This window comes from Platichthys flesus, chromosome 15 (genome assembly GCF_949316205.1).
Source record: "Platichthys flesus chromosome 15, fPlaFle2.1, whole genome shotgun sequence".
In the NCBI taxonomy this organism is placed as follows: domain Eukaryota; kingdom Metazoa; phylum Chordata; class Actinopteri; order Pleuronectiformes; family Pleuronectidae; genus Platichthys; species Platichthys flesus.
Window position 1 is genome coordinate 5,515,320 of NC_084959.1, and position 12,722 is coordinate 5,528,041.

Sequence of the window (12,722 nt, forward strand, 5' to 3'; positions counted from 1 at the left end):
TGTTTGTAGGAATATATTTTCATTGGCAAATTGACGTTAGAGGGGTAGATTTTGTGATAATGGAGTATTTCAGATGATTGATAGCAGATTGATTTAGTTTTATCCAGTTAAAAGTTGAACCTACAACACAAGTGAGTGAAGGAGTCTGAATAGTTTCTGATGCACATTCGTGATATTGATATAGCCACCATCAATAATCATTTAAGCCTATTAATTTCCGGTGTTACTTAAGTTGCTATTATATTTATATCTATTTATATTTATGTATTTGTCTCTATCTATGAGTGTCCACGTTTGAGTGTTATTTGGACAGATCGATATGGGGGATGTGTGACTCCTACCTGGCAACCTGCACTAGCACAGAGGAGCTAGCATCGTTAGCAGCAGTTGTTTGACACTGAAATGGTGAGTGAGCGGTTTTATTGGCAGGTTTTGGTGAAAGTGGGAATAAATGCATTGACCACAAAGATGGACGCTTCTGACGTGACTGTGATAAAGTTGGAAATCTATTCTCAGATTCACAACCAGCTAAAAGCTAATTTCCTCCTAATGGTATGACAGCTAGTTAGCTTAGCAAGCAGGCTAATGATAAATATCCTTAAACATTTTTATATCTGTCAAAAAACAATGCCAGAACAATGTAAATGACGTTTATAAAGATAAACAGACAAATATTAAGCTTCAAATTGTATTTTCACTCCAAATTAAGCAAGGAGCTAGCAGAAGATTTGAAGGTTTGAAGGCTAATGCTAACATTTGAGAGGTACTAACATAAAATTACATTGCATTTTACCTTGTGTATGTTTTCTATTTGCTTTATTATGAGCTTAAAATGATTATTATTAATCTTATTATTATGTTCTTATATTATTAGGTTAGTTTTTAATTAATTATACCAAAGTTTTCTGTTAATTCATTATATTTCACCAAGTAGTAGTACGTTGAAGCTAGTGAGTGTTTAATGGTAAAAAGTTATTTCAATCGAGTCCAGGTACTTTTTAATCTTCTTTAATGAGTCAACTTCAGTCATAGTTTATTCACAGCTCAGTGTGTTGAATTTGTTTTTTACATTTTTAACAGAAAATTAATAAAAGGCATTCTGATAAATATGTGACCCATGCAATTTAAAGCATAAAGTGCTATGTGTTTCACAGTTTCAGGTCACAAAGTTGATACTTGGGCCAAACTAATAGATTGACTATGAGGTTTAGCTTATCACAGATATACTATTAGTATAGTATTGTAGAATATGGAGAAATTGTAAATACTGGTTCAAAGAGCCACATGAGGCCACTGTCATAAGCTGTGTGCACTGTTTCTGCTTTTCCCTTCATGTTCTCTGAGCAGAAGTCCTTACGCTCAGTTCTCTCCCAGGCACCAGTGTGTTGATAAAATGTTTTTACAGCAAGGCTTTGCAGATCGGTCCTGTGCTGCCCAGCAGATTATACGAATTCAGAGGAAGGAGCTGTCCTCCGTAGATCTGTCCCACAGCACTCTGCACGTCTTCCTGTGCTGGCAGAGCAGTGAGCTGTTGACTTGGACTCGTCCTGATTCACAGGTTTCCGATCTGTCCTTGTCTGACTCTCCGCTTGCAGACATGCAACATTTCCTGTTGTCTGGTGAGTGGTTCACACAGTCTCTGCTCAAACAGCTGAGGTCATGCTCTGTCCTCGAGTCATCAGTGTGATGCTGTCCATCCAAGTGACTGTCAGGTTTACTGTCTTGGTCTTGGCTTTGAGGCAGGTGACTAGACTCCATGTGGTCATTTGCATTGTCTGTACAGCCCTTAGGCTCAGGGCTCTGTCCTCGGCGCTGTGAGCAGTGGGTTAATTCATGAGATGACAGCGTGTTGCTCTGGTTGTGCGAGTCGTTTAGTTGAGTGTGATTCTTCCAGAAGGCTCGACAGAGCTGCTCTAGCTCAGAGAGCAAAGGCAGACCAATGTCCAGGTGCATGAGGAGGTTGTCCAGCCACTCCTCCAACTTTGAGAAGGAAGGACTGAGACAGTGAAAGACAAATATTAGTGATAATGAGGGGGCTTCAGGGCCTTGCATGCTGTACTGCAGTAGTTTATTCAATATTTACACCTCATACTTAAGTTTGGGTTGTTTACTGTCATACCGTTTATCAGCGTCCATGTCACAGCACAGGGCAGCCAGTGGCAGGAAGGCAGCGGGGCACAGTGGAGGGTGGTACTGCTGCAGGAAGCTGACCACATTCAGCCCAAAGTCGTTTGTACGGGGCAGGTAGTCAGGGTCGGCACTCACTCTGCCTATTATCTTTAGAAGGATAGAGAAAGATACTGCACTCAGATTTCAAACTAGATGTGAAGATGCTTGAATCGTGGAAAAACCCAGACAATATATGGATTATTAGTTTCTGTAACTCAGTCATCACCACATCATTTTGATTCTTAGAATTCACGTGAATGGTATATTTTGGAATATTACATCTCTACGGTCTTACCTCACATATCATGATACCAAAAGAAAAGACGTCCACCAGTTCATCATAGGTTTTTCCTAAGAGTAGAAGAGGAGAGTTGGAGATGTAGAGATCAGTGTGTTTGCTTTGGATCTTCTATTAGGCCTGAGAGTAACTACAAACTCCTCCTTAAAGCCTTTTGGCACATTTACCTCACTGCGGCACTTTGTGGAAAGTGGAAGTTGGTCAGCATTTATTTGGAATCTTCACTAACAACAATGTGTTTGTCACTGTTTAGAAATCTTCACACTCACACCCTGTGAGGTCTGACTTGTTTCATGCTATTTATATGTATTTCCTTATATTTGAGTATGTTTCTTCTATCACTACTGGCAGGCCAATGTTACAGAAAAGGAAATCAGGCTTACAATGGATTATTATCATCATCTTGTTTCGTACAAATCATCCCAGAACTAGACCTTTATATCTAGTTATATTTTACTGGAAACAAAGATTCTTTTCTTATTTGGTCTCAGAGACAAATTGGATGCCATGGAGGTTTTTTAATTTAGAGACTGCTGTGCTGATTGGCTGGTAGGATTGAGATTGAGCACTCACCATGGATCATCTCAGGGGCCATCCAGTAGGGGTTTCCTACCACAGTGTAACGCTTCCTCCTGTCAGGCCTGCGGAGCTCCGAGACCGTCCCCTTCGCAGGCCTCTCCATAGAAGATGTTCTGATCTGATTCTTCTCCTCCCTCACCAGCCTGGCCAGTCCAAAATCTGCCACCACCACAGACTGGTTCTAAACAAGCAGACACGGAGAGAAAGAAATTGTAATAACATTTAATGAAGGTGTTATTCTCTGTTTTTTTAAAAGATGAAATAGCGAGCGCACTCTGTGGTTATCGTTTTCTTGTTTGTGTAGCATTCTCAAAATTCAGAACACCACTCGTTTACCTCTCTAACCAGGCAGTTGTGAGAGTTTAGATCTCGGTGGATAACATTCATGGAGTGTAGATAGGCCTATGAAGGAGAAATGTTAAATACATGAGACAGAGTTTATAGGAGATCAAGTTATGATTTTGAACTTTGAACTTTCACTTTTAGAATATTGACCGGAGAGAGACTCACCATTCCAGCCGCAATATCTTTGGCATAACTAACCCTTGTACTCCAGGGAAAGTCCTTGTCCTGCAGCAAAATGATTGTGATCAGCATAGAGTGTCTGTGGACTCGTGAAGAAACATTAAAACCCAACCAATCTAAACTTACCATTTTTATGATGGTTTCTCGAAGAGTTCCTCCCTGGATGTATTCAGAGATGAAGTTTATTCGTTTGTCTTTGTAAAACAGCCCAATGAACTTTAGCACATTTGGATGGTCCAGACATCGCATCACCTTCACCTATACATAATAAAAACATGAAAATAGATATATTGACCTTGAGAGGCGCTGGTGCATGTGAGTGAGTTTATCATCTATAATAAGAAATTCAAGTTTCCCTGCTAGTTGCATCTTCAAACACGTGGTCTTTCCCACTCTGATGAGAACTTACCTCGTTTAAAAAGGTCTTGTGCGTCTCCTCATCAAATCGAATCAACTCTTTCATCACCATCACCTCCCCTGTCTCATGATGTGTCACCTTGACAGAAACAAGATGTCTGTCTTAACTTAACTTACAAAGAACGGACAAGTGGCGCACAGTTGTTCAAGATGTCAAGGGACAAATTGATTTGAAATAAGTAAGTGTGGTACCTTGACAGCCTGACCAAAGAAGCCCTTGCCAAGCACTTCTCCATGGATGAGGTCCGAGGGTCTGAAGATGCGATGAGTCCGATCTCCTGGATCTGCACGAAGAGACTCTGAGCGAACCATGTCTCTCCTTTGACATAAAAGCGTCAATGCTCCAGTGGACAGAGGACACTTATCTATACTACAGCTGCGCCTGGGAAACAAATAGAAGATTTAGACAGAGATAAAGAGGGGAATCGTGAGTCAAAGAAGGCCGGAGATCAGCACTTACAGGATATGTCTGGATCGCATTCCCATGGTTCCTTGGTGCTGAGGTGATGAGAGGCTCAATCTGTTTTTTTCAGCCGTCTCCTCCCCAGGATTTGGCTCTTCCTCCAGACTCGGGAGTTTGTGGGTTGATGAAAGTTTTTTGTGAGAACAGGGGTCAGAACAGGTGACACTGTCCTGGGGACTGTTTGAGTGCATGATGTCTTCAGGAGGCGGTGGGTTGTGTTCAATGGTGAGCTGCAGTGGTCTGCTAGTGTCCAGGATCACACAGTGTATCTGGAGGAAATAATATTGTGTTGGCCATTGGGGACATGGTGGATTTGTCAGTAAGGTGGTTTGAGGCATACCTCATCTGGAGAGATGTTGCGAACAGGAATGCCGTTGACCTCCAGCACTCGATCGCCGGTGTGGACAGAGGACAGCAGATCTGGGCTGAGGACAGTTGAGTCTAACCTGAGTGAGAATGAGAGGTGGGGTATGAAGATGGGGTCAGACACAAAACAAGAGGGCATACCTTTTATGGTTTAGTGAGGTGTATTAAATTAAAAAATCACTATTCATCATCTTCTAGATTTAGACACTCACTCTTTCACAACGACGTTAGGACTTTTGTCTTGACTGTTTTCAATTTCAACAGTCAGACCTCGGTGGTCACCTGCATTGGGTGGGAGAGACACCAGCGCTACCATGTGGGGACTCTGGGTGAGTTGAACATCTGGTGTCATCACATCCTGACAGAAACATTGACCACTGCAGAATAGAAAAAAAAGGGACACACATCCGAATCAGAAAATCTGCTGGACCAATAATTAAACATTTTCTATTTTTATCATCTTTGTTTCTGCTTCAAACTTACCAGTAGAGTTTGGTGCGTTCGACGAGCGTGTACGTTTCTCCATCGCCAATAAACATATCGCAGCTCATGCAAGTGAAACACTCAGGATGGTACTTCTGCTCTCCAGCTACCTGTGTATGGAGGTACTCTGGTAAAACACAATGCAAAGGCTGTGGGAATATCGTTTTTTTTTTTACAATATGATATTTGGTGGGGTCAAAGTTGAAACACGCAGCTCTGAATTGTAAGTTCTTTCTGTACATTCCTGCATCAATGCTTTTTTTAGTGTCAGGATGTTTTCAGAGGATTTCCTCTGGTTTGAAAGTTGAAAGGGACCAAAGTGAGCAGCTTTATTTTCATATCAGGAGGGAACCAAGAATCAGGAAGGCTTTGAATGCTTGAATACTTGAATAGTTGTTATGACTGTTATGCTGAGATTCTGAGCGCAAGGTAATATTTGATCATAGCTGCACTCTAATCTATAAATATTACATAAGATGCCGATTTTATATTTGATGAGCTCTTGTTAGTTTGAACAGCCGGTTGTTCTGACCGATCAATAAAGCAGCTATTTTTAAATTAGATCATCAGCTATCAATCAATTTTCCTACTGGTTGAGTTCAGAATGTTTTGGACAGAGTTAGCAGGAAAACAGGATGGAATATCTGCCATGGTGGCTTTGTGCCCAGTTATTGGGTCTTAATGTGACGATATGACTTATTATCATGGAAGTTCATCAACGTCACAAAATAAGACAAGAATGTAAAAACTAGCAGGGAAACGAGGCTTTCCTCTTAATTGTAATCCTGTAATACATGTAGAATAAGTTTTTAGCGTGCACAGATAAAAGGATTCAGTAAGGAACTATTTTACTCTGCTATTTCTTTAAGGTGTCAGAACAGCATAATCCAAATAATATGCACTGAATTTGTAGTTGTTTTTATTGCTTTGTTCGTTTCACCTTTATAATGACCTCCTTCAAGGAAGTTAGGTTTGTTTGTTTTTCAGCAGAATTACGCAAAAACAACGAAACTGAATCTTATATGAAACTTGGTTGAATTGGACCAAGGCCCAAAAAAAGCCCATAACATTTTTGATCCAGGTGAAAGGATCGATAAAGGAATGTAGTTTTCCCGAAAGTTCACTGGGATGAACTCTTAGATTATTAATTAAGAAATCTGACTTATTTAGGGAGCTGATATCTATTTGAAATTTGGTGCAGCTGGATTGAATTTAAGGATACTGTTGGACATTGGCAAAGGAATGTGCTCTACTGAGTGCCATTCTGCTGAAAAAATAAATTGTCATTTCACCATAATTAGTCCTGTTGTGATGGTCTCCTTGCAGCCGTGGCAGTGCTCTCCATAACGACCCCAGTAGTGCTTCTTACAGAAGAGCTGTCCCTCTCTTTCGTAGTACCAGTGAGACAGGATACAGCCACATTCACAACACCTAAAGAAAAGGGGGAAAAGTCATGTTGGTGGTTTGAGTAAGACAGAGAATCAATACGATGTCAACAGATACTTCTGACGTGTGTCCAAGCAAAGTAACGCAAGCTTCGTCGGTCATGGAACACGTGAGAAAAGTCGACCTGTTGGATCGTCTCATACAGGATCAGGTAGAACACTCTTCTAGGTCAACTGGGCCATATTCTCCAAGTTTGCCTATTTTTAACCACACCGTGTTGTGCTGTGTCACTGATGCCCAGTTCCTCTCCACTGTTTGCTTGTTTCACTCTGCTTGTGTTACTGGTGTTGAGGCTGAGACATCAACAGTTATCTTCACTTAATGGACGGTGTTGAAAGGATGCATTACAGATCTCAAATGGCTGATAACACTGTGCACATTCAGCTGGACAACATAATTGCGTGGCTTCTTACTAAAGGGGAACTCATGTAGGGTTCCAAGCAGGTCAAATGTTTTCACAGAAAACAACCACTTAATGTTAGTTTCCCACAGGGACACACCCACTCAAACACTACCAGAGAATATAATGAAACAAAGTGCAGACATTACAGTCACTGAAAACCCAATTCTTCTTCAATTGCGGTGCAGCATGTCCAGTCCTCTCAGTAGCTAAACCTGGATGTGGAAATAAATTGACATAAAATAAAAGAATTGGTTCTTATCTGAAAACACAACAGCCAGCGTGGGAGGGGACTTCCTGGACTGAGAACAGCTCCATGTTTTTTCTCTCCCTCCCTCCACTGTAAAGGCCATGTTGCGCTTACAATAGAGAATGAAAGCTTTCTATTGAGAGTGAAGTCCGGGATGGTTCCACTTAACTTTTCTCCAATTTAACTTGAAGACAGCATTTCACCGTGATCGATCAACCTTGATCAATCAAGCTTTTCTTGATTAATTGGCGTTAAATATTGTTACACAACCAAAAAATTTAAATTGTTGGTACTAATCAGTCACTTTGGTGTCATGCTCACCAAAGACTGCCTCATTGTTATTAGTGAGACAACTACAACCAATACTTCTTAATTTGAACTAATAATGTATTAATTTCCTGAACCTGGAGAAGGATCATCTCTTATCCCATCAATTGTATGAGGAGCAATATGGATATGATGACTGAGGGTTATCTTTACTTCTGCCACAGAGGTTTTTACCCCTGTCGGTCTGTTTGGGGCTTTGTATGTTTATCGTATACGTTTTAGATCCAGATTACACAATAACAACTGGACGGATTTCCCAAAACTCGGTGAAAGGATGCAGTATGTTGGAAGAAACTATTCAGTTTTGTTGCAGATCCTGGATATCTCCCAGGGAATGATTCATGGAACTTAATAAGAAAAATCTGGTATGTTTTTCAGCGTGTGATTTTGATGCATCTGGTTATTTGGTGCAGCCTAATTGAATGTAATTGGACTGTTGGGCCTTGGAGGAGGTGTGTGCTCTACTGAGTGCCATTCTAGTCATTAGTCCTTCTTTCGGTTTCCCGCAGCTCTTATTCAGTAGAGTAAATGCACTCTTTGGAATCATTAGTGTTAACAGATGCTTGGGAAATATTGCATACTGGGAATAACTGAGATCTGTTAGGGCCGTCCCTCGCTCGTTACTGAGGAAATAATTAAGTATTAGAACCGTCAGACAGCTGCAGGTTTATTTTTGATCTCCTGTCTTTGTCGTTGTGCCGCTGGCGACGGATGTGGAACCTTTCAGCTTCACATCTGCGATTCCGCTTCAACATCTGGTCGTGACACAAACCCTGGAATCAGCACAGGAGAACTTATCCTCCGTCTGTTTCCTACTGCAGCCCTTCTCATAACACTTCTCATTTTCTCCACCTGAGAGTGTTACCCTCATCCGCCTCAAGCTACATCTTCATCCATTAACCTCCTCGCTTGTCCCTGTGTTATTCAAAGCGGAGCAGCAGACACACTTGCACTTGGGGCACATACACTTGGACAGGACATTAACAAGGGTCAAATGTGAATGACGTATTCTCCTGCAATAGTTTCCTCCCTGTTGTGTCTGTCACCCTGCTGAACTTCCTTTTTAAGAAACAGACGCTTTTTACAGGAAACATTCGATTGTGTTTCGGTGGATGTAGTGTTATGGACAGTATGTGGTATAGGTGTGAGTATTTGGAGTTTATTCTGTATGTATGACATTAGGGGGTGTCGTTGATGGCAGGTATCAGAATTAACTAAGAGGAAAAGAGTATTTATGGGTTTTTACTATTCGCTGCTTCGGTCCCTAACAATATTAGTAACGATTCCTCTCGTTGTTTTGGTTTTACAACCTACTCATACATATGTTGATGTGAAAGTAAAGTAGAAGTTCCTCATCTGTCTGTTAGTCACAGCAGGCTTGTGTTTGAGGAAGTGTTTAGATGCAGTTTTGTTAGATTCTCTTCTACCGACTTTCTCTCACTTTACCCACTCTTTCTCTCCATTCAGTCACTCACATCTCACCAGTTAGAAACAGTGGCTCTTACCTTCCCTTCATTCCTCTCCGAAACCTCTGGTCCCGCCGTGACATCGTGTCCTGTCAGCTCGCAGAGAGACAGCTCAGAAACAATCCACCCAGTGAAGAATAGGCCTCGTTAGCAGCATGTGTTCACGAGCGGATCATATATGTACTCTGCTGTGAGCAGTGGCAGGTCTCCGTCCATGCGATCAGAGGCTTCCTGTGTACCCTCTCTAATGTGCAGAGACAAAAAAACACTCTAACCCGCTGTCACCCAGCAGCCCAGTCTCCCTCTGCCGGCTGCACAGAAACAGACCTATCCCAGTAAAGAAGCTGTGCTCCACCCTCCCCTTGCTGTTCCTTCCAGTATGTAGCCCCCTGCAAGATACAGTTACAGTCTTCTGCTGAGTCAAAAGATTGTGGGAGGGATAAGCTTACAGCCTCTTGCACGTGAACCTGCATGAGTGCTAATAGGTGTATATATGAGTCTGTGTTTTTCTCGGAAGTGGTGTGAGAGAGACTGCAAGCCTGTGTGTTTGGAGCTGAGCTCTGTTTCCCATCAGCACAGGCATAATCTCTTTATGAATGCCCCAATTACTGCAATGTCCTGATCCGACAGAAAAGCGCTCTATTCATCACACACAACGAACAAAGAGGGAGAATTCAGTGAAAGTGCAAAGGAAAGGGAAGGCTTTTCAATCAGAGGAAATAAACTGGCGATACTGTTAAATAGGAAGTTAAGACACCCAGGCATGTTAGGCATCTGTTAGGGAGGCTCTGCTACTGTTTTTTTGTCTTTTGCTGGAAGTCATTGACAGTGCTTTACATTAGTTAGTTAGAGGGTTTCTAATTGTATTTTTAAGTGCATTTTCTTTAAATAGATCAAAATGAATTTACATAATGGACAGTGCAGGTCCTACAAACTGATTGACAGAAACAGGTGTTTGTGGTGCTGGTGTTTCTGAGAGATTGTACATAAAGTTGGAAGGCATGTCTCCTCTTCTTCCTGCTGTTCAGAAATGAAGCCAAAATATCCCAGATAAGAGCGCTGCCATATTGTGCCGAAGACAAAATAGTCTGGACAGTAAGCAATTGGGGGATGTAGTCAAGGTAACGAGAGGATCTCCATTTGTCTTCTTTGAAATCATGTGATATTACAGTTGTGTTCCATGTTGTTGTATGTCCTTTTAGATGTTGTGTGTCTTCTACGTTGCATGAGGAAAAGTCGACATGACTGGAAACTGTGCTGTATGTAGTATTGTGAAGTATGCAGCATCGTGTGTGTACTTGCTCGGTATTTGGAATATGAAGATACAGTTTGCATGTGGCTCTTATTTCTATTTTCACCTGTCGAGGCTGGGCTGTGCTGTTTCCCCTTTAGGTCTAACTTGTGGTGGTTAAAACCACAGAGGATCAGCACATCGTAAAACACCCATATCTGCCTCCAAAACTGCAGCTTCCTTCTGTCGCAATCGAAACCTTGTGTTACATTTCTTGTATATGTGCAAAATGCTAAATGATTGTTGAAATAACAACACCAGTAGCAGTTGGTCATTTCTTTATTTTAGAGAGCGCTGTTAGAAAGTGTACAAAAGTGCACCATTTTTTTTTTCATAGGCCATGTAAAAAAAACAACACAGGTATTAAAAAAGACATGTTGAGCTACATGATTGAAACACAAATGTTACGCTCAAATGAAAGATGACATTCAGTGACACTGTTTTATCCCCATGAGATCACAGGCTACAGTGTGATTCAGCACACATTCAAGGTCAATGTAACAAAGCACTTATATTTTTATATTTATCACAAAAATTCAAACGCACGCACACACAATAACTAAAATAATTCATACCGTATTAATTCATTTGAATGTGTTGACTAAATAGCTCAAGAAATTGTTTTGCCTTTCCTCAGCATAATTTAAAATGACGAGTAAACGTGAACAATTTCCAACAGTGTTAAAGCAAAAGAACAAAGAAAAAAGAAGAATACACAGAAACCGCAGTAATGCTCCTCTGATGTCATTTAAATGCATCATGGCTTAAAATCATATTATCTCACATTAAGATATAATTCTTTCCACAACAGCAAATGTAAAAATCAAAACTAAGCCACGTCAGAATATCATAACAAATACATCCTTCAAACAATTTAAAAATATGCATGTTAACCATAATCTTACATTAAAACCAATTTAGCTGTGAGTAAAAGACGAGTTTATAGCTAAAGACCTTCAGCCTCGGAGGCCTGAGCAAAGTCCTAATGAGCACAAACGGCTTTTCAGAGATCAGATAATTGCCGTACAAAAACACAACACCATGAAAAATTCCACCAAGAGTCCCTTTGGTTCACTGTCCCCTAAAATAGCAGCCGTGTGTTTCTGTCTGCTGGACAGACTGTGGAAGAGTTTGCACTTTGATGTAAAAAGTGAAAAACAGCGAATGAGTGAAACAAACTTGACCTCGGAGAGGTTTTACAAACCAGAAAGGAAGGAGCTGCCCTGAAGGACTCACCCACCCAGGATTCATGGTGACACTTGCACCGGAACACAAATGATTTTCAACGCAACAATAAGCCAAAACTGTAGTATAGCACAGCTTGGTCAAAAAATGTAATCCTTTATTTCAGTGGTTCTCAGCATGAAAGTCAGGATCCCTAGAGAATCACAAGGTGATTTATGGGTAAATATTTGTACATGTACTTCCTCATTCAGACATAGCTTTAACATGTGCTTTTACAACTGATATGGTGAATATTTTTTATTAATTATTATTAAAAAAAATGAAAATAAAACAACATGACAATGATTCATATTGTTTTAAGGAGTCACGTCCCTAACAGGCTGAGAACCATTGCTCTTTTTGAAAGAGACCCTTGTATAATATCTAAGCAAATGAAAATACAACATGTGTAACGTGTTTAAGCTTTAGCTTCAATGGCAAGGTAGACATTTACAATCTGGGATCATGCAGTAGCACCACTATTGTTTCAATGAGGTCCCTTCCTGTTTGTTGATCGCTCACTTCCTCCTTCGGCCACAGTACTTGCCCTGACAGCCAGCTCCTAAAAAAACAGAACATAGAAAATGTGTGTTCTCTTGCCATAAAAGAGTAAAAAAAAATCTCATTGTTCAATTATTAATTCAATTTCTGAGGTAGTTCTTTATGAAACACAAACAAATTTCACGCAGATAAATAATTTGTTTGAATTTGTCATAATAATAAGTAAATTCGTAATAAGCAATGAATGTAATAAACATTCTGTAAACTTAGACTGTGGTGAGTTTTAATCATCGTAAAGTGTAACCTGGGAAGTGAGATAACATGCTGTGTGTCTATGGAAAATTCATCTGATGACTGGATTTCATAGAAGACCAGCCCCATGTTTTACAGTGAACAGAGAGAGAATACTGTAAAGTAAAACAATATGTATGGTTGTTACCTCTGTAGGCTCCGGATCCTAATAAAGCCTGCATTGCTGCATATTTGGCCGCCATCTGTGCCTTAGCTATATATATAT

The 12,722-nt window shown here is 40.6% G+C and overlaps 1 protein-coding gene across 1 annotated transcript; it reads right to left on the bottom strand.

Moving 5' to 3' along the window:
- Positions 1-992: 992 nt before the first annotated feature.
- Positions 993-9,592, bottom strand: LOC133969282 (LIM domain kinase 1-like). The gene is made up of 15 exons (XM_062405661.1): positions 9,229-9,592; positions 6,593-6,731; positions 5,301-5,410; positions 5,030-5,194; positions 4,792-4,897; positions 4,449-4,720; positions 4,181-4,370; positions 3,981-4,067; positions 3,698-3,829; positions 3,557-3,616; positions 3,383-3,448; positions 3,041-3,227; positions 2,465-2,520; positions 2,120-2,277; positions 993-1,996 (listed from the first exon to the last, which is right to left on the bottom strand). Exons 1-15 carry the CDS (start codon positions 9,270-9,272, stop codon positions 1,453-1,455), a joined length of 2,316 nt encoding a protein of 771 aa, XP_062261645.1. The 5' UTR covers positions 9,273-9,592; the 3' UTR covers positions 993-1,452.
- Between the last annotated feature and the right edge of the window lie 3,130 nt (positions 9,593-12,722).

Bases quoted from the DNA above. Each gene is read 5' to 3' on its own strand.
- LOC133969282 (XM_062405661.1), bottom strand. From the start codon at position 9,272: ATGTCACGGCGGGACCAGAGGTTTCGGAGAGGAATGAAGGGAAG. The intron at 4,068-4,180 runs GTACCACACTTA...GTTTCTGTCAAG, and splicing joins TCTTTGGTCAGGCTGTCAAG to GTGACACATCATGAGACAGG. The intron at 1,997-2,119 runs GTATGACAGTAA...TCACTGTCTCAG, and splicing joins GACATGGACGCTGATAAACG to TCCTTCCTTCTCAAAGTTGG.